At 32.1% G+C, this 27,774-nt stretch overlaps 2 protein-coding genes across 2 annotated transcripts; both read right to left on the bottom strand.

The window, feature by feature from the left end:
• Window positions 1-1,085: 1,085 nt before the first annotated feature.
• LOC139504705 (uncharacterized) lies at window positions 1,086-1,795 on the bottom strand. Its single transcript, XM_071294710.1, has 2 exons — window positions 1,786-1,795; window positions 1,086-1,471 (listed from the first exon to the last, which is right to left on the bottom strand). Exons 1-2 carry the CDS (start codon window positions 1,793-1,795, stop codon window positions 1,086-1,088), a joined length of 396 nt encoding a protein of 131 aa, XP_071150811.1.
• A 10,735-nt stretch (window positions 1,796-12,530) lies between these two features.
• LOC139504706 (cGMP-inhibited 3',5'-cyclic phosphodiesterase 3B-like) lies at window positions 12,531-27,228 on the bottom strand. Its single transcript, XM_071294711.1, has 7 exons — window positions 27,021-27,228; window positions 24,610-24,813; window positions 23,187-23,348; window positions 20,084-20,264; window positions 19,314-19,394; window positions 18,411-18,562; window positions 12,531-18,015 (listed from the first exon to the last, which is right to left on the bottom strand). Exons 2-7 carry the CDS (start codon window positions 24,805-24,807, stop codon window positions 17,908-17,910), a joined length of 882 nt encoding a protein of 293 aa, XP_071150812.1. The 5' UTR covers window positions 24,808-24,813; window positions 27,021-27,228; the 3' UTR covers window positions 12,531-17,907.
• Window positions 27,229-27,774: the final 546 nt, after the last annotated feature.

Below are 27,774 nucleotides of genomic sequence, written 5' to 3' on the forward strand. Positions count from 1 at the left end.
AAAATTCCTTAAAAAAGCTGTTCTTAAATCCAAGTGCTATGTCTGCGGTTTTTAATAAGAAAACAATACTTGCATGTTTGAAGTCAATCGCATGCGAACTGAAAGACAAAAAGATACATTTTCTAATATCTTGGCCAAAATATAAGATAACAGAATTTTTAAATCATATTGCGGTTGGTATTGAAGTAAAGAAACTAGCGACTTCTCGTCAAAAAAATGTTCTATCGCTTCAAAAGCTACTTACTTTTTCAAAGGACATTTTAAATATAGTTGACGCAGAATATGCCTTCCCTCTAGAAAAACAAAAGTGGATACTTGATATGCCTTTTGAGGATAATTTAGAAATATGTGGATTAACAAAACAAATCAACTGGTTTTTTAAACTGGAATACTCGCGAGAAACATCAAGCTTCAAATTCTTCTAATTAGATTGTCATCATATTCTCACTAATGCTCGAATAAAATGTTGTAAGACTGGCATTCCCGAGGCTGGAATACATAGACAGGCATGGATGAAGTTGACAACAAGCGAACATGGCAATATTTTGAGTAAAGCTTTGGTGGAGGACCTTGTAGATTGTCAATCTAATAGTTTCGCACAGCAGACTTTTTCTCCGAAAGTTGAGGATGCGATGAGATTAAACGGCAATAACAACGAAGCAATGTTTTGTCGCTTAATAAGAGAATGGTATACAGCAGAGGATGATCCAGGCATAGACGTTCATGAAAGATGTATGTGGAGACTGGCTCTAAGACCATGGCAGTTGAAGGACGTTAGTTTGAATAAGTTTCCTCCGCCAGGTGCGTTCATTAAAGGTATACCAATAGTTATGTATGAAGGGTTGTTGACAAATATAGACAGGAGACTTCAGTACTTTCCATTTGTTAAAACTGAATGTATAACGTCAGGTCACTTGAGACTCTGGAGGCAGAACATCTATTTGGGGCTTTTCTATACCTTGATCCAAAAGGTAGTGGTGTAATTAGACCAGACGACATTCCGTCAGCATTGAGTACTTCGTGTGAAATGTTATGCTACAGATTCAACAAAAACAGGTATCTATCTATCTCTTTATCTTTTCACCTTAACCACCACCACCACCATCATCACCATTACCTCTAGCACGACCACCACTACAGCAAACACCATCATTACCACCGCCGCCGTAACCACTTTCACCACCACCAGCACCATCACCACCACCACTATCAGCACCACCACCACCATCGTCGTAACCATTAACACTATCATCGCCGTAACCACAACAACTACCAGCACCACCACCACCGTCGTAACCACTAACACTATCACCACCGTAAACACCACCACAACCAACGCCGTAACCACAACTGGTATCAGCACCACCACCGCCGTCACCACAACCACCGCCGAAACGACTAACACTATCATCGCCGTAACCACCACCCCTACCAGCAGCAACAGCACCACCACCATTTACATCAATATTGACTTCATAGGTGTTTCTTCAGAAAATTGTAATTTAATTTCAATTTTTGTTAGTACGCCTAAATTTCCCCAACAAAGCAATTGCGGGATTCATTGGATGCTCCAACCTTTTTTTTCAGTCTGTCATTTGTAAAACAAGAATTAAAACAAAAAAGATGTACATGAATAAGATATATTAATCAAGAAATCAAAATTTTAACAATTCAGTATCTCAACAGTATAAGAAACATCTTTATATTATTTTTTTGGTTGAAAATTTAATAAAACGCTTTAGATATTTATTTTAAAAAAAAAGATGTTTCAGTACCACAACAAACTGGTTTGCATCATAACTATTTCGATATATATGCTAGAAAACATGGAAAATTAATGATACAACTTTAAGTGGCAACATTAGGATGATAGTATTTTGCCTTGAAGTGATACATGTATGAATGATCGTTTTCTTATCATAATATTCACTTTTTTGAAGAGAATTTCATCTCCAAACAAGCAGAGCAAGAGTTGTACCCTTTCCATGATCTATTGGAATTGCAAAGTATAACACCGTCAGCAGAAACCTTCAGTATCCCTTCTAGTGTCAAAACTTTACAACCAAGGTTAGTCACATAAATAGCTTCAAACTGTTGTAATTAATAAATAAATGTTTAATAAACTAAGGCATAAAAGACTGAGAACAGAAAAATTACGTTACATTAAAGATCCATATGTCATTCTAATGCAACAACGTTTGTAACGTTCATTTTAATTGGATAACGTCACTTTCTTACATGGCATCAATTAGGAGATAATTGTATTGTATTTTAAGCTCCGACGGCATCAATTGGGGATTTGATGGTCGCAAATTAAGTTTACTGGCGACGCGTTAGCGGAGACAGTAAACGGGTATTTGCGACCATCAAATCCAAAATTGATGCCGTCGGAGCTTAAAATACAATATTGTTATCTCAATTCTAATGAAACTGACAGACGTTAAAACATGTATTTAAAATCTGTCATATGCCGTCTGCGCTTGCGCGTACGTCCCATAGCATCAATTGTCAATTGATGCCATGTAAGAAAGTGACGTTTATCCAATCAAATTGAACGTTACAAACGTTGTTGCATTAGAATTGACAATTGATGCTATGGGACGTACGCGCAAGCGCAGACGGCATATGACAGATTTTAAATACATGTTTTAACGTTGTTTTCTGTCAGATTCATTAGAATGGAGAAAACAATATTGTATTTTAAGCTCCGACGGCATCAATTTTGGATTTGATGGTCGCAAATACCCGTTTACTGTCTCCGCTAACGCGTCGCCAGTAAACTTAATTTGCGACCATCAAATCCCCAATTGATGCCGTCGGAGCTTAAAATACAATACAGTTATCTCCTAAATGTATACTGTGAAATTTCATACTTTTATCTATCACAACCGTTACCAAATTTTAACGTTATATATTATTGAAACTCATCATATGGGGGTATTTTAATAATGTAACTAAGGACAACATTAAATATCGGCATTTTACAATAATCATAAACGATACAAAGTTTATTGCATGAAATATCCATTCCGACAACTTATGCCTCTGAAGTAACATGACAGGCCAACAAAACATAACTCAAATGTTGATATGCTGACTAACAAAAACCATTCATAAAATAATACCTAAACCAGAACAAGAAATAAGCGGTTTTGCTGTTATTGTTTCTTTAGCTAAAAATGATTTAAAAAAATAAATTTTGCATATGTATGTTTTTTATGGCTAGTGTGTTATGTGTTTATGCTTGTTTTTGCAAAAAAAAATCTGTTTTTGAAGAAATCACCCATTTGATAAACCTGAGAGGTCAAAGTTAACGGGGACAAGACGACGAGTGAAATCTTGCATCAGTGATCCATCGATGCCAGCCAGAGGAAATACGACCTATTCGCCAATTCCATCGCTTAGATGAATCAAAAATACTTCCTCATGTTCGCAAAGGACTTGAATTCAATGACGAATCAGAGGATATTTAATTTTAGATCCCTCTTCTGTTATAATTTTTACGTTTTGTATTGAATGAAATGGTTCGATTTTATTTATAGTAATCATGAAAGTAGTCAGGCAAAACTAAATTAGATACATGTAACTAGCATATCAAATAAGAAAAAACATCTGTAGTGAAATTTTTTATTATTATGTGTTTCTCTGTACAATTTAAAAAACAGATAAATGGTACTTTTGACTTGATCGCCATTTGAATTGTTTTCCACATATGCAGGACAAAAGGCGACCTTCATGAACCACTTTCCTGTGTTCCCTCAACGCGTCCAAGGACTTGTATCAACAACCACAAGTGCTACACAGGTACGACGGAACTTTTTTTTCTTTTGAGTGGTGAGCCTTAATGTGGACGTTCAGGGAATTTTTGTACGTGAATTGTTTAGTACACAGGGGACACTTCTCTGTTCTGATGTTATTGTGTAGATTGAGGTGTCCTCTAAAGTCCCAACGCCGGTTAAACTCATCACCACAAGTGCTACATTTGTATCTGAATATTAATGTGTGTTTGTCCTTAATGTGGATTGATAGTCCAGATCTTGACTGGAACATAAGGCCACAAACATGACAAAAGTAGCGATAAGTTTTACTATAATCGGGAACACTGTCCTGTTTTTGGTTTTCATGAACTCTATTTTTGTGACGTTTAAGTCAACTTTCTTTTGGTTTCATAAACACATAGGTTACATCTGTGATATTCCACTTCTTCTTTTTCTGAGTCATCGGACCCCTCGACTGTTTCCTCCTCCATAAGATATATACTGAAATTTAAAAAGTACATGTATTACATTCAACTAAAAAAAAAATGTAGTTGAAAAATTGACATTGCACTAGCTCCAAGTAACTACAACTACTCTTAAGTTAGATCGGTATTTCATGTGTTTTTTGTCATATGTGTTCGTGTTTTATACTAGCATAAAGCCAAGAGCATAGTAGCATAGCCACTCGAAATTTTTTTAGAAGGGACCAGTGGTCAGAAGGCCCCCGTAAGCTTTAAGATTATCTATTTGTTATTAAAACAAATGTTGAACTTTTTTGTAAGCACAAACCTATAAAACCTACTGTGTGTCTTTTGTTGCTACCTAGCTGCCATGCTTTATTTGCTTTTGTAGTATAAATTTGATCTTATCTTTTTATTCCTTTTGTATATCACATAATATTATTAATTCGTATATTTTAACAAATTTGATTCGTTTAGGGATAGTCACATGTTAAACTATATTTTCGAAGGTACAGAGAAAACGGCGGATAGCAAAAAGCATATTGCACGGTTATTTTTAGAATATCTAAAAACCGATATACTTTGTGACGTCAGGTAATGCATTTCAGGATATTGTTTAACGTTTTGAAACAAATGACATCTGTGATCGATTATTTGACGAAAAAAATCTTCAAATACATAAGATGTCCAAAAAAAAAGTAAATGAAATAACAACTAAATTATGTAATGTTATTGTCAAGAAGACAATGTAATATCTATAAAGTTCCAACAAACCTAAATGACGATTTTAATACAAACATGGTCGGAAATTAATAATATACTCAAATATAGCCTTTGTGTGAGGTCAATACAGGATATATCGACCCAAAGAAGTATATCGACCTCGGACTTCGTCCTCAGTCAATATACTTCTTTCAGGTCAATATATCCTTGTATCGACCTCATACAAAGGCTATATTTGTATAACATAACTGGACATAAGAAGAAGACTTTTTGATATCAGGAGGGGGTAGAAGAATATATTTTTTTATTTTCTCTCCGTGTCATAATCGTGCGAAATTTTTTTATTTTTCATTGTTGAACAATAATCGTTTTCCGGCATTTTACACTTCAGAATATAAGTTTAATCCTGTTTCTTGTAAGGTTGCTAATTTTCAGCGTTTACCAGGCCTTTAAATTATTCCTCAGGACTCTAATCCACCCTCCCCCTTTCCCGAGTAAAAAATAAAATTATTGTTGCCCAATACTAGAAAAGATTTCTAATGACAGATTGACAGGGTAGCCGTCCGCTCAATCATTAACATCTGAAATTTGTCGAACGATTGAATTTCAAAATAATATACATGTTCGCATGGTTAATGAAGCTTCTTATATGCACAAATGAATTGAAATACATGAAATTGGAATTTGTCTGTACAATGAGAATAATATATTGGCTTATGATGGTAAATTTGCAACGTGTATATTAAGATTTACATACAAAAATATGTTTTTAAAACATGATCATTTTGTTTTAAAAACGCAATATTGTCACAACAACTCGTACAGTATAAAACAGTGTAAAGACAACGAAGCGTACAGAGTTAAAAATTAAAGATGCACAAAGAGATGCACTTTTCGTTGTCTATATACATAGCATGTATATCTACAACTTTAAGTGTTTTGTTTAGGTAAAAACGATAAAATTTTTAAAAATGTATGTTTGCAAAAGTAAAAGATGCGAGGAAACTTAGAATTTACAACGATTTAAAATAGAAAACATGCTTTTACTATTGCCAAGGTCGTGCGTTTCGTTAATTTTAGCCTTTAAAAAATAAAGTATTCTTTTAAAAAAATTGCAATACAATATAAGATACATATCATAGTATATATTGAAGCAAAATATCATGAGAAATATTAAAGAAGTTGTGGGAACTTTATTGTCCTTATCGTATATATCTGATAGTTTTCTTAACTTTTCACTTATTTTAACCTTACAAAGGTGACCTATTCCAGAGGCGCGTCCTATCACCTGGTAAATAGAAGTCCCCCCCCCCATCCTTCAACCCCAACCCCCTACCTGAAACATAAGTACTGTAATGAGAGTACACCGCTATTTAAAAACACCCTTTAATGCATGTCTCTGTATCTATTTATTTTAGATAATTAATATCAAGATTTCGTAGCGCTAAATAGGTGTTCTTGTCGTTATATTATTCTTCTTGTCGCTGATAAGTGAGACCACTCCCAGCACTAGATGCACAATCTGTATATATCAGCAATACCCGGCCCCTAACATTGACTTTAGAGTTTGTTACTTTTTACAATTTGCATCTTGAATTGCCTTTTTCTGTTGCAACATATTTAAAATTAAATCTTGTAAAATTGAAAACAAAATGGTGGGCACAGATGTGTTGCTAGTGAGAAACAACAGTGAATTTGGCAAAAATGTGCATTTTATTATGTTATATTTAAATAGTGTACAAGTGTAAAGTTCACTACATGCTAAACAGGTTTAATTTCAAATATAGATAGATTTAAACTGTATATTAATCATATTAATGAGTTTAACTCCGCCATTATATTGGTTGCTAGGCAACAGAATAAACGAGTTATACCCAAAATGCAATTCTTTTCAGAAGGTCTATGGTATAGAGTTACAACATGACACATTAAATGAAATTTGGAGGTCAGGCCAAAAATGGCCCTTATAGCCCCTAGTCCTTTGCCTTTATTCCCCAAGTTTTCAGTCTTTAAGAATGCTTACCCCAAAAATTCTTTACCCTCCCGTTTAAGTACTATCCTATATAGCTTTAAATTAGGGCAGAGTATAATTCCTAACCATAAAGAACTACCGAGACAACGGGTCGGAAAGTGGATACCATACACAAGAATGAAGGACATTAATTTTTAACTTTTTTACATTAATCAGTACTCGTGCTATGTCATTGATAAATCTTATAAATAGTTAGCATTGATGTAAACGGGAAAGACCTATACCCTGTTACAATTTTTAATATATCTTTTTTACCTTAAATGTGATAAAAAAAAATCCATAGCAAGTGAACTTTTAGAAGGATTTCCAAATATGATTCTTCAGCGTTTACTGTTGTCAATGGCCATTTGAAAATAACATTCATATTTTTTTATTTCCCCCTTATGTTTCTATTGTGGTTATTGTACCTTTGACTATGGGTTGACCCTTTAAAAAAATGTCGTATGTACAGTATACAAATGGATCGACATAATAGAAAGGTTGACTTTATAATAGTTTCTGCTTTGCCCACTTTCATTATTTAGAAATAAAAAGTGGTAATTGTTATTCAAAGTTCTATCGAATTTTAAGAGATTTGATACAGAAAAATGTATCAAAATGACGTATTTTGTTTATGAATTTGGTATACCGTGGCCATGATATACCGTGGCCATGATATTCCGTGGCCATGATATATTTCGATAAAAAAAAATTAACAATAGAATAACACAGATACATTCAAAACCGAGGTTATGTCATTTTAGACTTAATTTAAATACACATACGAGATATCATGTGTCATAATAAAATTATATCTCGGTGAGCAATTTTAAAAATTTCTTAAACACCTTGGGTTATCTCGCTTGAAAATGTCCAATATTCAGGCGTATTTTATCGAATTTGGCTGTGTTTCCTATTTCGAACGCAATTTTCGGCCTCTAGGAATGCTAACCCCAGAAATTCTTGGCACTCTTGTTGTAGTACTATCAAATAGCTATAATTTATTGGAGCAGAGTCTATAATCCCTAGCTATAAAGAACTACCGAGACAATTGCTTGGGAAGTTGGTGACTAAAGTGCGTATTTTAATACAATTTGGCCTTTTTCCATGTTTCGAAAGAAATTTTGTGAATGGGGTATAAAAACCTTAATATTTTTTTTCAAACAAAAACCATGATATTGAAAAAAATGAACTTTTCACTCAAGTAGTTTTTCAAACGCTTTTGCAGGATGACGAATTGCAGGATAGATTTTTCGCAAGAGAGTTGCAGGATGAGAAATAATGGATAGCTTGAAACTGTCTAGATAGATAGAAGAACAAACACATACCTTACAAATACTTCTTCTTTTTCTTTGATTTAGTTATTTTAACTTATTAATGAGTACTCAATACTTGGAATACTTAGGTGCTGGTTATGACTATTTATAATAAAAGATAATACGGTGCATGTTGTACAGTCGATGCAGGATAAAAACATTCCATCATCTACGTAATTAATGTCTTGAAAGCTTCCATAGTGGGAGCTTTCACTGTCGATTTCGGAAATTTATTCAACTTTTACCAGAGGCGGATTTAGAGGCCCCATTCCCCTTTTCTTGGAATTTTTTTTGTTGATTATATATTGAATCACTGAAGCATGACCCGAGCGGGCCGGGCCCCCTCTTATGAAGTCAGTGGGTCCCCACTTTTGAAATTTTCTGGATCTGTAACTGATAACTGTTCTTGGAAATAATTGAATTTGAAGTATTCATGTCTTGGGCTAAAGATAATGTATGCCATAGTACTGTAGTATCTAGATGTTCTGTTTAATGGAATCAGGTAGCTATAGGTTTCTGTTGGGAATTGCTACGAGCCCATTAACAATAATTATAATCATAATCTGCTGTTAAATCTTCGTTGGTATAGAGGTATCCAGTTTAGCCTGCTTATCATGCTAGTGACGATTGATTTGTTATCGTTATCGTTATCGTTGAACATATAGCGAGCTACTCTGCTTTGTACCCACTCTATTTTAGCTATATTTTGGTGCGTATAGCTTTAGGGATCCAACATGGCTGCGCTTTCATCCACTTTTGGCCAAGATTTTTGTTTGCTGATGAGCTGTCTTGGTGATTTCTGCTGAGTATGTCTTGTGCTTGGTTTGCATTGGCTACAATTGTGATTGTTTAGGTTCCAGGTTAGGTCATCGTTGATGGTAATTCCTAAGTATTTTGTGTCCGTTACTAACTCTAGTTATTTACCATTCATGCATTAGGGCCTGTTATTGGATTTATAGATCGTGTAAGGTGCATAACGTTACATGACGTTACAGTTGCTGACAAAAAAGTCATTCTCCATTTCTGTTCCCATTTCGTTGGTATTTTTCGAGCTTTATCATGTTTATGAAGGATGAATTGATTTTATCAGTGAGCAAGCACACTACCTTCTGGTACTCTAAATGTGACGCCCATTTTGTTTGAATACTTATTTCTAAAACGGTCGAGATCCATTTGTGATTTTCCCTCTTACTCCATATTGTCTTTGTTTGTGTAGCGGACGTGGATGGCTAACTTTATCAAATGTTTTTGCAAAGTTTTAAACTATCATATCTATTAGTGTTTTACTGTCCATTGTACATGTTAAATATTGTATCAGGCCTTTACGTGGTGTTTCGCACGATATCTTACTTCTAAAGCCATGTTGGAATTTGGATAGTATTTGATTAATTTCCAGACATTTCAAGATGTTGGATGCTACTATGTGCTCCCTTTGCATGCAAATGATGCAGATAAGAGAGACAGGCAGGTAGTTTCCTTGTTTGTGGTGTGGTCCTTTCTTGTAGATTGGACAGACAAAAGCGTGCTTCAAGTCTACAGCAGCTTTTTTACTCCATTTATAGTGATATTGGTGTCATTCTTGGTGTTGCAGTTTTTATTTCCAATCTCTGATATTTTAGTTTTTTTGGGCGTCATTTGATGTTACTCTTTGGTGTTTCAACGGTGGAACTCCAGTTGTTTCTTTCCTTGTGCATCTTAAAGTACAGACAATTTGTCAGTTGGGTTTGGTTTTCGTCGGTTGCTACAACCCATGTAATTATCTCTTAGTAATTCCAAGTAATAAGATTAATGGTTTCCTTTTTTTGTGCACCAGATGCACATTTTCACAATAATTTTTATTTAAGTGATATTCGTGGCAAAACTGATATTAGCAAAAGCTGTTGAAAAAAAATTAAAGCTTTCTAAGTCAAAAACATCTCATACTGCACAGTTCCAATCAGGAGTACCATATGGCTGTATACCGTTGGACCACTAGTGTTCCTTCTATTCATCAACGACCTACCTGACTACGTACAATCATCAAGAGTTCGTTTATTTGCAGATGACTGCGTACTGAACAGAAGGATTCAAAATTACTACATAAAGACATGAAACAACTTGCTAAGATGGGAATCTGGTTTACAAATGGAATTCCATCCCAGCAAATACCAACTCCTTCGCGAAACCAACAAGCGTATACCAAATCCCACAAGTTTTGAAAAGGCTTATTCGACTAGAGCCTTCATCCAAAGAAATCTCTAGCACTGTCCCCAATAAACAAAATCTGCATGCTTGACAAAGCTAGTAAACCCGTTGCTTAGGTTCGTATGTTCAGAATGGGATCCGTACACCAACCTTACCATACAGAAACCTGAAAGTGTGCAAAGAAGATCATCCCGGATTGTAATGAACGACTATCAACACACCAGCAGTGTAACATCAATGCTAAAAACTCTACAGTGGCTGCCACTAGCCGAGAGAAGGGCCAAATGAAAAGCTGTAATGATGTACAGAATAGTACATGGCCTCGTCGCAATACCAACGCTATAGCTATACATGATACACTGAAACTCGGTAGAGGACACACACAACACGATTTCTCGTACTATATGCCAGAACTTCATCATATAGGCATTTCTTCTTTCCAGTTTGCACAACCTTTGGTGGATAGTACTTCACTAGATGCTTTAAGCAGATGGTACTGAGCTGCAGCATCCCTTAATCGCACCATCAGACTGTATGTACCATTACTTTCTGTGGCAAATATTCAATGCATATACGAGAATATTCAAGTTCATTGTCCTGTAAGATACTATACTTCTAACTTATTTATTTGATTCATGATATTGTTTACACTTTTCAGGGCATCCCTTTTATGCCAGATTTTGTGGGAATTTAATTTGCCAAAGTTTTACTGAAAACTGAACCTCACATGCCTTCTTTATTTTATCTTGCAAATTTCATTTTAGTTTTATCATGTATGTGATGGACCGGAACTTAAGTTGTTCAAATGAAGAATCAAATTATTTGGGAGGACTGAAGGGTAACGATTGGATAATTTAAACATTGCATTGATTTTAGCCAAATCTTATATTTTGAGTTTGAGTTATCCTCCTTTGTCCATTACTGTACAAATCTATTTATATACCATCTAATTAACCATTTACTTTACAAGTATGGTTATTCAAATGCAAACAATTTTGTAAACTTTCTTATCTTACCTATACCTTTCTAGGAATGTGATTGGTTAAAAGTGCCCTCGTGGAGACTGTGTATATTTGATATTAGGTTAGTAGGGAGGCGGGGCTTATCTCATACACGTTTAGAAGTGTTGGTACGTCCCTTTATATTCCATATAAGGTAGTAGGGAGACGGGTCTTATTTCATACACAGTTAGTAGTGGTGTCACGTCCCTTAATATAAACAAAAGGGTGCTGAGAAAAAAACGTAAAGGTTTCAATAGACGAAGAAATTGATGATTAAGATTGAAACAAATTCATAAAACACATTTAAACCTAACAAGTTGTTATTGTTGGCATCTGTTTTTGTAGGATCAATGGAAGTAGTTTCTTAACGCTAACAGTATTGAAGACTTGCTCATTTTGATAGGTCTAAACTTCACACGTTAAGATAAGGGTTTTGATTAAATGCAATCTTTAACCAAATCCTTACTTATGGACTTTTATATCTTACAACTGCTAAAAAACAAGGTAAGTATGTAGATCTGGATAATTCACCAGTTCAATGAATTGTAAGAAAACTTTGTTTAAGATAGATAACTTAAGAAATCAACATGTTTTACAGCTGTAATTGTTGCCATCATTCATTTTAATTGTTGAATTTTCTTCATTTGTTATCTTGAAGAAGTTTCTTCAAAGTTTTTTTTATGATTGTTTTCAGTAATGTTTTATTTATCTATTTGCATGAAATATTTGTGTAAATGTTTCATGCATATTAAGGAGAATATCTTTGTAATGATTTCAACTTATATTTTTGTTTATTTAAGGTGTTCTTGTTCATACAATGTACCAACAAATTCTTCTACTTTTATTACAGAGATGACACAGATAGTTTAAACTATGGCTTTTTGCATATATCAGGCTATTTGTATTGAGAGTGAATTATTCTACATTTGTCATTTTGAGCTTGATGTGCTGAATGGGTTTTGTTTATTGTTGAAGGCAGTATCATGACCACAATGCATAAATTTGAGCATGTAAACCTCTTAAATGTTATGGCCTAGTCAATATTGTGTTGGCTTAAACAAAAACAATAAATACAATGAACTTGTATCACTTTTATTGACTGACTCAATAATTATCTTCTCTCTAGATTAAAATCAAACTTTTTATTGAACATTTAAATTCTAATATTTCAACAAAGATTTTGGATATCATAAATATTTGGAAAGAAGACTATATACAAATATCACAATAGGTCTTGATACAGCTATACAAAAAGGTGTCTCTTTATGATGCTAGCATTGATAGAGTTATACACTTATGTCTATATATGATGCTAGCATTGATAGAGCTATACACATAGGTGTCTATCCATGATGTTAGTACTGGTTACATGTTTAAATTTATATCAGATATATGAATATACAATGCTGTTATCAAGGAAACAAGTACATTCACAATAATCAAATTACCAATATTTGTAACTATAATTTTTCATCTGATTTTGAAAAGCATTCAGATACAATTCTATACAATCATTAATATTATTTGTTGGTGCCAAATTTTGTGAATTAAAAATTGTTTTATATTTTCATGGGTACTTGATATCATGGTTTTTGACAAATTCTGCGGTGCAATCCTATTGAAAATGCATACTTCCTTAAATATTTTAATTTATGGTTCATCTATGGCATTAAAATGTTCATTCATGAAATCATAGCAAAACATGATGGTTCTTAAGGGAAACATGATCTGAACTCATCCCAGTTTTAATAACGTCAAATAATTAGCGGTGTTGACAAAAAATATTGAGAAAAAAGTAGGTTGATATTGTATTTCTAATTATAGCTTATCATTAATAAGTTACTTTTTTTCATATATAGTTGGGTATTGCAAACCATGTAATTTCATTCTATATTTAACTGTAAAATGATGTTTACAGGTTGTGTCTTCCACCTAACAACTCACTGACCAATCAAAATCTATCAATGGATGCTAATATACATTATAATTCTATATTTTATGGATGGAAGTATTTGATAACTAACAAATACAAGACACCTGTCTGATAGCCATGATCAAGTTACGGGAAAGGTCGCCAAGCCTATCTATATATACAAAGGTTGCGTGGGAGATCATGACAACTTAGCAACAAATACGAAAATAACTATACACAACAATTACATGATCATCAGTTGTCATGGAGACATGATAAATCCTGACCAATCAAATTCATATATTAGGAATTCAAATTACACTTCACTCTGGGACACAATATAGTAATACATATTGTATAAGCCCCTAATTACTTTTATAAATAGAATTTACTTAAACAAGATTTTACAAAAATAAAAACATATTTATATTATAAAAAAGTAGAATAATATATAAAGTCTGTTTAAACTGTTCTCATGATAGTACCTTCATAAAGTGAGAGAAGTGTGATAATGCAACAAAAAAGGGAGAAAGAAGCATACAGCTCTTACATTGCTTATAAAACCATCTCTGGGTATTCACAAAAGGCAAAACCCCATTATAACATAGAAGTCTTTTTAAAACACCAATCTCAGAATGCCTTTGTTAAAAAATTTTGAGCTGTTAATATAAGTTTTTTTTTTTGTTGGATATCTGTCTCTTTTTTATGCTGGATTAAGTTTCTCTTGAAATAGGCATAGCAAGAATCTATGAAATACCTACACTTACTGATTTCTGTAGATCAAGCATATCAACAATCAAATGTAAGCATTACAATTTCAAATTAGTTTAAATTCAGATTTTTACTACTGGTCTTAAAATTAAAGACTAAGTAGTATATAAATAAATATATGTATATAACTGTGTTCTTATTTGTCACAGAAGAGGTAGAAATCTGCAAAGGAAATGGGTTTCTCTGCTCTAGTATATAAAAAAGTCAAAATAAGTATTATGTTTAGCCTGGTTAATTCAGAGTAAATGTGTTAAGAAAAAAGCGAAATAAACCAGCTGCTTTAATTAACTTCTGTTTACTTGTAATGCTTAGAGGACTACACACTTTTTTATTAAAGTTTAAAAATAAAACCTGAAGAATCAGAATCAGAATCAGAAGAAACTATTATGCAACCTAAATAAATAAAAGATCTTCTATCATATACCCTGCATTAAAATAAAATCAGATCTGCCTATGATATACAAAAACAAAAACAAGCAAGCTGATGCATTACCTGAGAAAAATAAATTTTTGATTAAAATGAGGTATTAACGGGCTAATTAAAACAATCACATACAAGATTTTTAGATACTTTCTTAAAATTGATGGAAAAACATGAAAATGTAGTGACTTGATAAACAGTTCTGATGGAGAACAAACTATACAGTATTTTACTAAATATTTAGTTAATCTGTGAGCAAATGATATGCCTGTCTCCCAACTGATTGTAAAATAAAGGGAACTAACTTTTATATCTGTAAAATTTCAAAAAATGGAATATGTATTGTATAAAATCTGATTTTTTTTAATCATGTTTCATAAATCTAAATGGACAAAGGTGAAAAAAAATTGAAAATAAAAACTAACTTGTATCAAGCCTAAAACTGTGTAAACATTTCAACAGATTCAGTGAAGGTAAACAAGTGTCATCACATAATAAGTGGAGAAAACATTTTTTTTTTATCAACTCTGAAACTAAAATTTATATGGGGCTTACCAGTACTGTTGTTTCAATACTTTTATGATTTGAAAGTTTTAGAATGCAAAATGAAGTGGCTATTTAAACATTGGTGAATGTTCAAATAATAATTGATGAACAATCATGGATTGACATCTTACAGGCATATAAAAAATATGATCTAGGTATCAATTCGTTTTGATATGAAAATAAATATTAACATCCACTGCTTAAACAACTGAATATTTCTTATGCTTGTGGCTAAATGTGTTTTTTCAATTTGTTTGAACTACAGAATAAGCATGGCAAAAATCAAGCTAAAGCAATGATACTAAAGATTTAATTGTAGTGAAAAAATGCTGTGTTTTAATTATCAGAAGCAAAGTTTTATCAAGAGATGAAACATAAACTATCCTGCTCCTGACAAAATAATTATTGAATATTCATAAAAACATATATATAATATAGGACTATATATCGCTTGAACTGTTAAAAATTTGAAACAATTCTCTTAAACAATTTACAATAATCAGGATCACAGTGACCTTAAAACTAACATCAATATGTACAAATATATACAATATAAATAAATTATACATCTTCTGTCATAATGTTTACATATAAAATGGATTTTGAGGTTATACTAAACGAGTATTGTCAGCAGTCAACGGTACGGTACAATGGCGGAAATCATAATTATGGTAAAATTGAGAATGGAAATGGGGAATATGTCAAAGAGATAACAACCTCACAAAGGAGCAGATAACAGCCAAATGTGCATTTTTATTATTACTTTATAGGTGCTTTTACTAATATTTTATTTATCTAATAAAAATGAAATAATAAGGACTACCTTTTTAGGTTAGCCTTAAGGTAAAAAACAAAGGTCATCCTAGATAACTTAGTTTGGAAAATATTACTTATGTATGAAGTTTCTGAAAATGGATTTTTTTTTATAAATTTTAAATTTCAATAGCATGGCCATCAGTTTTAACATCAAATATATAAAGGATAACAGAATTTAAGTTTCCATTGAATAGCAGTAGGCTGGAAAAATGAAAAAAAAAGATGGAACTTGTCTGATTTAAAATTTCATAAAAAACTTATTTATGAAAAGATCAATTATAAATTTATAAATCTGAATATCAAAATCCTAAAACTATATTTTCTATATGAGGCAACTTGAATAAAAATTGACTTATTTTATAAAAATAAAGTTTGTAAATATAAATCAAGCTGATCAGTTGTGCTGAATATTTTCACTTGTTACTAAACATCAACAGGCAGTTGTATCCCTGTGTTACTTTCATATACATTTAAAATAAACCACCAACATCTTTACTAAATATTAATAAAATTAATTGTGAGTTTTGTTACTCAATTAGAGTAAAAAAAAAACAAACATCGAAAACAATTTCCATATTCTGTGACATTGGATACTTTGAAAAGTGATCATTAAAAAGAAAAATATTTCAACATAGAGGAAAGTATACATAACAAAACAACAAATTATTTCATAATTTCTTCATGAGATGAAGTTGGTTTAGAACAATTTAGTACACAAAATTATAAAACACGTGTATGGACTTTGCATTGGGTGCTCTGACTAAAAGTAGATAAAACATAGAGTATAGCACCAAATTTCAGCATTTAGATTTATATGATTAAAACTTTCTACCCAGAACAGCTTTGTATTAAACAAGTTTGATTTATTATCCATAATCAATATATAAAATGACAATCAATTTTCCCCACTATTTTGTTTATCGTTCATTATTAACAGCAGCATGACAGTCATACAGTTTATCAACTCTTCTTTATCAATATAATGTATCTTGGACAATAATATGAACTCAGTTTTCAATTATAACATATAAAAAAAGGGGGAGGTAAAATATCTTATTTTTCAAACTAGGAAAATTTAATTTGTTTCATTAGTCTATTTATTTCAATATATATATATATATATCCCTGGACACAGAATCAGGAGTATTCCTTACCTACGAATGACTGAAGATCCAAATGGAACTTTGAAGTAAAAAAATGTTCAAACAAACTGTTCCAGGCAGAAAAGACACAAATTTGGAATTAATTGTAATATAATATGAGCAAGATTTATCTCCCTTCAACAGTCATAAACAGAACATGAATCAATTAAATGCAGAATATGGCAAACATATGAAAAATAAACAACTGAGTCTTAACTGTCTAGCTCTAAGTTTTTTTTCACTTCTAGAACTATTTCTCCTTTTCAATAAATCATAAAACAATGCAAGAAACTTTTCTTAAACAACATATTTATATTGGCCACCATTGATGTGTAGCCAATCACAACAGACAACATCTATTGACCATCAGCACAGATTTCTCACATCTCTAACAAGTATCTGTATTGGAATCTTATAACAATATATATATTACTGGAACCAACATACATATAATAAATCTATGTAATGAATGATTCTGCACAAAACTAGTTTCTTGAAATGGATATGTCGTCCTTTACACCTTAACTCATGGTGGTGCTCCTAGAAAGGAGGTGTATATAGAGAATACATACATACACGTTTATGACCCGTGAAAATATTTTTCTCTACAATTATGAAATTTCCTTGTGTCTGGAAATTTTTCTTTAATGTTGCTATCTCATCTTATGCTCTATTCTACGTGTCGTCTGCTTGAGTAAATGGCAGACATGACAGAAACAATGATACAAATTCAGCAGAGATCAAGCTGAGTCAACACTTCTATTAAATATTTGTATATATCTAATTGGTAAAGTTTTTATCTCAAATAAGTCCTAATTTCCTTTGGTATATTTTTGAGTATTTTGTCATTTCTCGTCCTTTTTTTGTCGTGTTGGAGTACTTGGAGCACTGGGAGAACTGTTTGCAGAATGGGGAGATTCTGTCTCCTCCTTTATTGGTTCCATCTCACTCTCCTGGAGAGAAAATAAAAATCGTAATATTTATGACATAGTATGTATGTTGTTCATTTAAAAAACGACAAGATGTGGGTAACTTTTAAATGCAATGATCCATTGAATAAAATCAGGTAGTGCTTATTCCATACAAAATTTTTGATCAGTTTAACTAAATGTTGAAGTTTAGATTGTTCAGGGCTCTTTTTGTTCAATGCGTTTGCCTCTAATCTAAATTTCCATTGGTGAGGATTTTTATTATTAACGTTTCGTTCTCATGAACATTTTCTCAATGCGATATATTGTAATTCATGTCAAAATTTACTTTGCTTTCTTCTTGGTACCCTAGAATTCAAACAGCTTTCTCTGTTCATTCAATTTCATAAAACTAAAAATACACTGAAAACACTTAATACCTGTTTTTCTGACTTGATTTCAGATGCAGACTTTTGTAGTTCTTCTTCTTTTATCCTAGCTACCCAGAATTCATGATTTTCTTTCATGTTCTTTGTCAATAAGCAGTTGACTTTCCTTGGTTTCCTCTTAACTTTTGGGTGGTTTATGGCTTCTGAAAAATGACAAATATTTTTTTAAATTTTCCAATGAAATGGTTTTATGGCAATAAAGATTCAAATTTGAATTTGAATTTTATATGGTGATAAAAATAGATAGTAACATGTTATACCTTTTGATGTTGTGAATATTTACATGTTTGGTGGAATGTTTACATGTATTTTTGTAGTAATATCATTTACCTTTTTGTTGGAATATTTAACTATTTTTGTTGGAATATACCAATTTCTGTAGGAATAATAACAGGTTTTTTTTGTGGGAATATTATTTATCTAATTGAGAAAATTTCACTTGTTTTATTGGAATTTAACTAACCTGATTTGGTGGGAATATTGAAAAGTTGTTGTTTTTTATGATTATTTGTTTGCATTGTTTTTATTGGATAATCATAGGCGGATCCAGGGGGGGGGGGGGGGGGGGGGGGGCCTGGGCCCCCCCTTTTGTGGGAAAAATTTGGTTGATTATATAAGGAATCATTGAAGCATGACTGGAGCGGGCCCCCTCTTAGGTCAGTCAGCGGGCCCCCCCCTTAGGAAAAGTTCTGGATCCGCCACTGATAATTTACTAATTTTTTGGTAGAAATATTTACTTGTATTTTTTTGTGGGAATATTTACCTGTTTTGTGGTTACAATAATGTGTTTTTGTAAGAATCATCACCTGCTTTTGTTTAAATATTACCTGTTTTTGTGGAAATATGAACCTGTTTTTGGTGAGAATAATTTCTCGTTTTCGTAGGAATATTTACCTGTTTCATGATCTTCCTCATTCTCATCTTCATTATCTTCACCTGTGATGTCACATATCTCTGTATCTGAATGTCCCGAAACTAAAATAAACATGTGACTAGTACTTTACATCAAATTAACGATTAATAATAATAACTATCATTAGCAATTAGCTGCCATATTGCTGCATGTACCAAATAATTCTTACACTTATGAATCTGATCTGAATATTTCAAAATCAATGTACCACAATGTAAGTATTATTAAGCCTGTATATCTGACACACCGACAGTGCAAGGGCTGAAAAGCTAGTCAAGGTTGTTAAACACTTCCATATATATATATCTGACATAAATAGAATAGCATTCCAAGCATAATAGTGAATACATTAGTAGATGATTCCTCATTAAAACACATATACCCCAAACATTTGAAGAGTGTGTGTTAGACGTGTCGGGGCTGAGGAGAAGGCATCATACTGCAGAAGGACAGATTTGAAAATGATGAACAAATTTGAAACTCAATCTGTAAATTGTAAATTTCCACAATACCATATTCACAGAATGTTGTTTTTCTTTCCACAAAAACATATAATCCAGTGGCAGTGGCCTATTATTGCTTACGTCCACTTCATTTGAACTAAGGTGGATATTTGTCTCATTGGCAATCATACCATATCTCCTTATTTTGATACAATGTATATTTGCAGGATTGTGTGATTTGAATGAAGATTTTGTCAGTTTTAAGCAATAAGAAAGTGATTAAGTGTATCCTTAGTTACCAAACTTACCATCCCCATCACTGTCAGGTTCATCCACCCATGTCCCTGGCAACAGACCAGCTGTTACTAAGGCATTACACAGTGGCGCCACCAAATGGTTTATAAAAGTTTCCTGTAACTTAGCTAGCTGAGGAATCTTTCTGTCCATATATGGAGAAATTGGCATCCCCAATCTGGCTTCTTCATCTCCCTGTAATATAAAATACAGTTTTAAATACAGGGTACAAATCAATCAGCCTCCTTATTCAATTATGTTTGTAACCTATGTTACCTTAATTTTGATTGGACAAGATCCAAATATTGAAAACTAGGGGTAAATTAAATTTTGGTTATTTTAATAATTAATTCAAAAGTAAGTTTTAGCATTGAATTATGATAATCACAATGTACGATGAATATTTGTCTGTCTTTCCAAAAAATACTTGTACGCTCACAAAAACTAAATCTGCAACATTCTGTCATACACCAAAAGACATTACATAAGGTTAACAGCCCACTAATGACAATATAATGAGAACAAATGAATGCTAAATCTAGTTATTGATATCTACAGCTTTCCTCTAAGTATTATACATAGGAAAGATAATTTCCCCCCGTAAAATGTCAAAGATATATCTTGGAAACCGGTTATAAAGTTCGTTTTTTATAAGTTGCACTGAAGCTATCTAAAGGGTGACAATATATTTTTTTTCTGATGTGTAATTAATGGTTACTTTTCCCAGCTATTAAAACACTTCCTTAAAGGTCTGAAGAACTAATTTCAGCCTGTCAATGAAATGCATCAACAGTCTTCTCAGCATAGTGGTTTGCGTTTAATTTATAATGTTATTTACAACTTCATTCATTTTCCACAGTTATTATGGTGTTACTTGGAAGTTATTTTACTATTTCATATTTAATCAAGATTATATGTTTTCATTTTGTGTCTATTTTATTTTATCTTCTCAAACTGTAAAGTACTTTTGTAGGACACATTTTAAACATTAACATTTCAACCTTTACTTGAAAAGCAAAATAAATTGAAGATGAATGAAATCTAAATCTTTCCATTTTTTAAATTTTTTTTCTCAGAAAGTGAAAATTTAATCTGAGGTAACAAGGGTATGACTGTCACTCGGGAAATGTCATGTAAAGGAGGATGTAGTTCACTCTATTAAAATTTAAAACTAGAAAAACAAGAACCTATGTCCATAGGGCACCATGCCCTGCTTGCTCTATCAAATTTTTCTTTCCAGTAAGCAGTGCACACATCTGATAATGATCGATATGGCCATGAATTGATATTGAACTACCTGCCACTACTGGGTAAGGGTCTATTGCTCTTCCAGAGCATCTGAGATAACTCCCAAACTATGGTCTGGTTTGTGTAGCACAGTCTTCAGTTCTAAATGTAGTTTCATGAACATATTTTGTTTGCCTTTAGTTTGTTGCCACTGTGTTGTTAATATAAATAAGAAGATGTGGTATGACTGCTTAAGAGACAACTCTCTACAAGAGACCAAATGACACAGAAATGAACAACTATAGGTGACAGTACAGCCTCCAACAATATCTAGACTTACATTTTTTGGAATGTTCCCTTGATATCTTCCATATATTCTTTTATCTAAAGAACGACCTGGTTTCACTATATAACCATGAAGTAGAGGGTCATAACTATAATTTGGCATATGATTTATAAACTACCTTAATCAAAAACTTTATCCTGATATTAGATGACTAACAGACAAACTTATAAATGGACAAACATGAAAACAAATACCCTCTACTATTATAGGGAATACAAACAGATTATTACCCTCTACTATTATAGGGAATACAAACAGATTATTACCCTCTACTACTATAGGGGATATATACAAACAGATTATTACCCTCTACTATCATAGGGGATACAAACAGATTATTACCCTCTACTATTATAGGGGATATATACAAACAGATTATTACCCTCTACTATTATAGGGGATACAAACAGATTATTACCCTCTACTACTATAGGGGATATATACAAACAGATTATTACCCTCTACTATTATAGGGAATACAAACAGATTATTACCCTCTACTATTATAGGGAATACAAACAGATTATTACCCTCTACTATTATAGGGAATACAAACAGATTATTACCCTCTACTATTATAGGGAATACAAACAGATTATTACCCTCTACTATTATAGGGGATACAAACAGATTATTACCCTCTACTATTATAGGGAATACAAACAGATTATTACCCTCTACTATTATAGGGAATACAAACAGATTATTACCCTCTACTATTATAGGGGATATATACAAACAGATTATTACCCTCTACTATTATAGGGGATACAAACAGATTATTACCCTCTACTATTATAGGGAATACAAACAGATTATTACCCTCTACTATCATAGGGGATATATACAAACAGATTATTACCCTCTACTATTATAGGGAATACAAACAGATTATTACCCTCTACTATTATAGGGGATACAAACAGATTATTACCCTCTACTATTATAGGGGATATATACAAACAGATTATTACCCTCTACTATTATAGGGGATACAAACAGATTATTACCCTCTACTATTATAGGGGATATATACAAACAGATTATTACCCTCTACTATTATAGGGGATACAAACAGATTATTACCCTCTACTATTATAGGGGATACAAACAGATTATTACCCTCTACTATTATAGGGAATACAAACAGATTATTACCCTCTACTATTATAGGGAATACAAACAGATTATTACCCTCTACTATTATAGGGAATACAAACAGATTATTACCCTCTACTATTATAGGGAATACAAACAGATTATTACCCTCTACTATTATAGGGGATACAAACAGATTATTACCCTCTACTATTATAGGGGATACAAACAGATTATTACCCTTTACTATTATAGGGAATACAAACAGATTATTACCCTCTACTATTATAGGGGATACAAACAGATTATTACCCTCTACTATTATAGGGAATACAAACAGATTATTACCCTTTACTATTATAGGGAATACAAACAGATTATTACCCTCTACTATTAAAGGGAATACAAACAGATTATTTAACTAAAAGTCTATACTGATTACAGACCTGCTCATAGAACTCCTCTGATATTCTAGTTGTCCAATCATGGTGAAGTTTCCAAGTTTTAGCAGGACCGTTTATATCTGCTATTTTAATCACCATTTGCATGGCCAGGAGACGATCAGTTTCAACTGTCCAGTTAATGCCTGGTGCCTCATCATCATTGGCCTGTAAGATATATTAGAAATTCTAACTTTGGATAGAAATAAGTTCAATATTCTTAAAACAATAAAATTACCACTGCTGGTGGCTTTTTTTTTTTTTATTACAAAGGTTTCTGAAGCACAGCTAGTATTCAATACTTAGTTAATGACATAAAGTAACATTGATATCCTAATTTTCAGAAAATTAAATGTTTGTAAATTATCAAAATAGTAAAAAAACATTTTGGATTTTTAACAGAGATGGCCACATCCAAATTTGGCTAATCTTTGGAATTTATTTTAATGTTCTAATGTTTTGATTTGTGAGCTAAGGATAAGTCTTATAGGAACTAAAATTGCCTCTTAAGAACAAAATCCCATGATGACTGTTTGTCTAAGCAATAGAACTACAAAACATCAACCTGAAAAAATATGGTATATATCATAGGACAAGAAGATTCTACATTTTTACTTTGACCAGTCTGGCAGGAATCTAGGTCGCAAATATGACCAACATACAACTTTTGTACTAATCTAGATCTTTATTTCATTGTTAAGTTTTGAAAGAAATGCATACATAAGTTTTTATTTTCTAACATTGGTTGTTAAAAAATTCAAGATCAAACACATTATGATGTCTTCTAACAGTATTTAATTAGAAGTTTGAGTGATATATGATCTTGAATCTTTTGAAATAGAAATCTGAAATTTCTTTCATCCCGATATCACTAAATAATAGATGAATAAGATCGGTAATGTACGACATCTTCCTGCTGCTCTTTGAAATTGACAGTAACTTTATATAATCATTGTTACATGTACGTCTACTATATTATATAGACCAACATTATAAAATCTTTCTTCTCTCTCATCATCCTAATGATTTTATCAATAAATAGGTTACACAAATATTTTTCCTGTATTTAAAGGTGAAACAATACTTGTAAGTTGGACCATCCACATAATTTTGACTCACAGGGTCTGATCCAGTACTTGTTTTTAAAGGGGGAGGGGCATAATCACATATAATTTGATATATAGTGCAGAGCAAAAAAAAGTGAACACAAATTTAAGACAATTTTATGTAAAAACCAAATATTTTCTAATCAAAGAAGGGCGTTTAAGCCCTCCTACTGAACCCACCACTGACTCATAATAACCTTTAAAGAAAAGAACTTTTTGTTGGCTTTAAATTCTGATTGATTCATAGAAAAGTATGTTGCATAATCCTATTTCTCAACATATAAAATATATACACACATTTCTTAAACTTGTCATTTATTTACCTTTGCATTAAATTCTGCTAAAATCTCAAAATGTCGCTTTAAATCTGTTGCCAGAATTAGTTCTATTACAAGGAATCGGAATCTCTTAAATTCTGCAGGTTCTAATGCAGACAGGAAGAGACATTTAGGATCACTTAATAAAAGTCTCCAGGCTGCAGCGGCATGATGGTTTTCTAATACTGACCGATCGTTGTACATGACAGCCTAAAATGCAAAAAAATTGTTATGAAAGTATTAAAATAGTATTCTGAAATTTTAACTTTTGGAATGTAATTGGCTATGTCTCATAAACAAAACCCAGTAATCTATTACTAAATAGTTACTAAAAAGTGTATTGTCAAAAATGTGGTAAGCAGTTTTATAAATACAAACATCCTTCTGTAGAAAATATTAGCAGTTTTAATTAACACAAGTAAAATCAGCAAAAACTAGGACCACTATATCTCTAAAGTTCATCAAGTTTCTCTTTTGTCATAAAATGTAATCTGTTAATTAGCTATAAACAGCTCAATAACATAAACATATTCTTTACGTAAAACATCTGGTTTATGACGGACACGTCTATTTTTAGTCAAATTGGCATCAGTGTAGTTTATTAAGGTAGTTGAAGCCTGTTATGCCTGTAAATATTTCCTGTTTTCTTGCTTTTCTTTTCCTACATATCAGTTCCTAATTATCAAAAATCAATGTTTTTTTTACTGAAATTGGTCAAGACATCTATCTAAATCTTTCTAACATCAGATCACCTGCAGTGATTTTGATTACAATATGGAAATTCTTAATAAGTTTATCAATAACTGCTGAAAAAGGACTTTGTTGTTTACAAATCATATAAATTTCTAATAATAAGCAGAATTTGAATACTTCTTTACAGTGCAAAGTGGGAGGGAATTGTTTCAACAGCACAAAGACAAGCTAACATATCAAAATGATGACGCAAGCCCATAAAAGACAAAGAACAGCGCAGAATAAGTTTAACATGTAATCTGATGACAATGCATGAGATCAGGTAAACCCTTGGTATATATAAACTATAAAAATGAAAAGTTGACAGGTACTTTGAAAGGACATTCATATGCAACTCTTCAGGCTACCACAGTTGTAATGGTGGCAACAAGACGTCAATCATACAACAAAAATAACTATGTTTCAAAAAGCAGCTCGCAAGTGTTTAACAAAATTCATAGAACTGATGGGATAAATTACAGACATTTATCTGGGTCCACAATAATATTTCTTCATATAATTATATAACTATCAATAGAACTGACATGTTTAATATTAGCATCAATATCTGATTACATCATTTTAACGGAGTTTGCTTTACGGTAAATTTTAGATTATTTTGCACTAGAGTTGGAATCTTGAAACCATATAAACAACTGACAAAAGAAATAATATAGTAGGACGCCAGTTTTTTTTGGTCAAAATGCAATGTTATTTACCTAAATTCTTAAACACCTAATTATCAAAGTTTAAGTGAGGGCACATTTAATGTTGATATTAAATGTCTCATCTGAAATTATACCTAACTCTAGTTAAAGATTGGCAGCAATGAATAATATAGAGTACTCTAGTTATTGAATGTTATATAATTCCTGACAGGGTCATGTAAACTTCCATTTTATTTTCTTCAGAGTCTTGAGTTCCATGAATAAAATTAAGAACTTTAAAATTGACACAAAGTAGATTGAATCTATTTGACTGATATTATTTTGTTTGTTAAATATTCATTTGATTACATAAACTGAGTTATAAGTACTTTAGTACCCAAAACAAATGAGCTAATTTTTCTAGAGCAGTTCTAACTCGGTCATAAAGCTTACTATTGTTTATTATGGTCCACATTGACACATATATAACTAACTGATGGCAGATGCTATAGTGTTTAGGAAGGAAACCCCAATCACGCATATTTTATTTGGCCTACTGTTTGTAACGTTCCTGGTTTTATAGAAAACTTATACAGTAGGTTTTAGGAGAATGATCAAAACTAAACAAATTTTATGGTCAATGCCACAAATGTTTTCGCCAATACAATGGTTCTATGTCAAAACTCACAAGAATAAAATTAAGAACGGAAATAGGATGTCAGTGAGACAACAACCATACCAAAGAGCCCCAGGCCACCAATGGGTAGCACAGTAAAACAAAACAAAAAAGGCACCTAGGTTCTTAAATCTTAAAAGTTAGTGTTTTAGTTGTATGTTAATCTGTTTAAACATGAAATTGCTTCATGTGACTTTGTTTATAAGTGTGCTTTGGACAATATTTTTCAATTTGCCTGCTGTGATTAGCTGAATTGAAGCAACAAAGTTGTGAATAAACATCTGCAAAGCAGAAATATATCATGGGTTTCAAGGAATGTGAGGAAACACTCATTTTAAAGCATTCACAGTACAGCTATTTACCTGTGGTGCACTTGTTGCCACAGGAAGGCATTCGTACGGCCTGGATGATCATAATCATGCATGGCAGCGGCAGTATATAAAGCCATTAACTCCAAAGCGGGAAAGTTTCCACCCATAATTCCATAGCTATCATCTGCAGCAAAACTGTTCGCTCGATGTGTTAGGTTTGATCTGTATAAAAGTTCTGATTCTGAAATAATCAAAGCATGATATTAAGATGTTATCATATTAAACCAGAAATTCAAATTAACATCTTTGTAAAGTAACCTTTTAATGAATTATTAAATTATTGTTAGTTGATTTGAACTCAATGACTAATATTTTGTGTATTCACCATAAAATTACACGCCTTTGTAGAATCTAAGAGGTAGGTCAAAACAAAGAAAGGGAATAAAAACTTGGTTTGTAATTCCAAGTGCAACTGAAAACAAGGAAATAGATGAAAACAACACTTAATAGTAAGTACTTTATAAAGTATTAAGGTCTAAAGCACTTTTCTGTATTTAGCTTCACCAGGAACAATCATATCAGATTATTTCAAAGTCTAAGATGTATAAGAACTGAAATAGTTGTAGAGCTTTATAACCTAAAAAGATCTAAAAAAAATATCCAAAAATTCATATAAGGTCAACTTTGCCTAGATTTAAAACCATAGTTTCTTTATAATTTTGTATTTTATATAAAGAGACAATTTTCAATAAGTAAGGATTGTTTTACAAGTAAATGATGTCAGTTCCATAGTACTGACTACTAA

Source organism: Mytilus edulis, unplaced genomic scaffold (genome assembly GCF_963676685.1).
Source record: "Mytilus edulis unplaced genomic scaffold, xbMytEdul2.2 SCAFFOLD_1114, whole genome shotgun sequence".
In the NCBI taxonomy this organism is placed as follows: domain Eukaryota; kingdom Metazoa; phylum Mollusca; class Bivalvia; order Mytilida; family Mytilidae; genus Mytilus; species Mytilus edulis.

Bases quoted from the DNA above. Each gene is read 5' to 3' on its own strand.
- LOC139504706 (XM_071294711.1), bottom strand. From the start codon at position 24,807: ATGTACAACGATCGGTCAGTATTAGAAAACCATCATGCCGCTGCAGCC. The intron at 18,563-19,313 runs GTAAATATTCCT...GTCATTTTTCAG, and splicing joins TGAGGAAGATCATGAAACAG to AAGCCATAAACCACCCAAAA. The intron at 18,016-18,410 runs GTATTAAGTGTT...TTTTCTCTCCAG, and splicing joins AAATCAAGTCAGAAAAACAG to GAGAGTGAGATGGAACCAAT.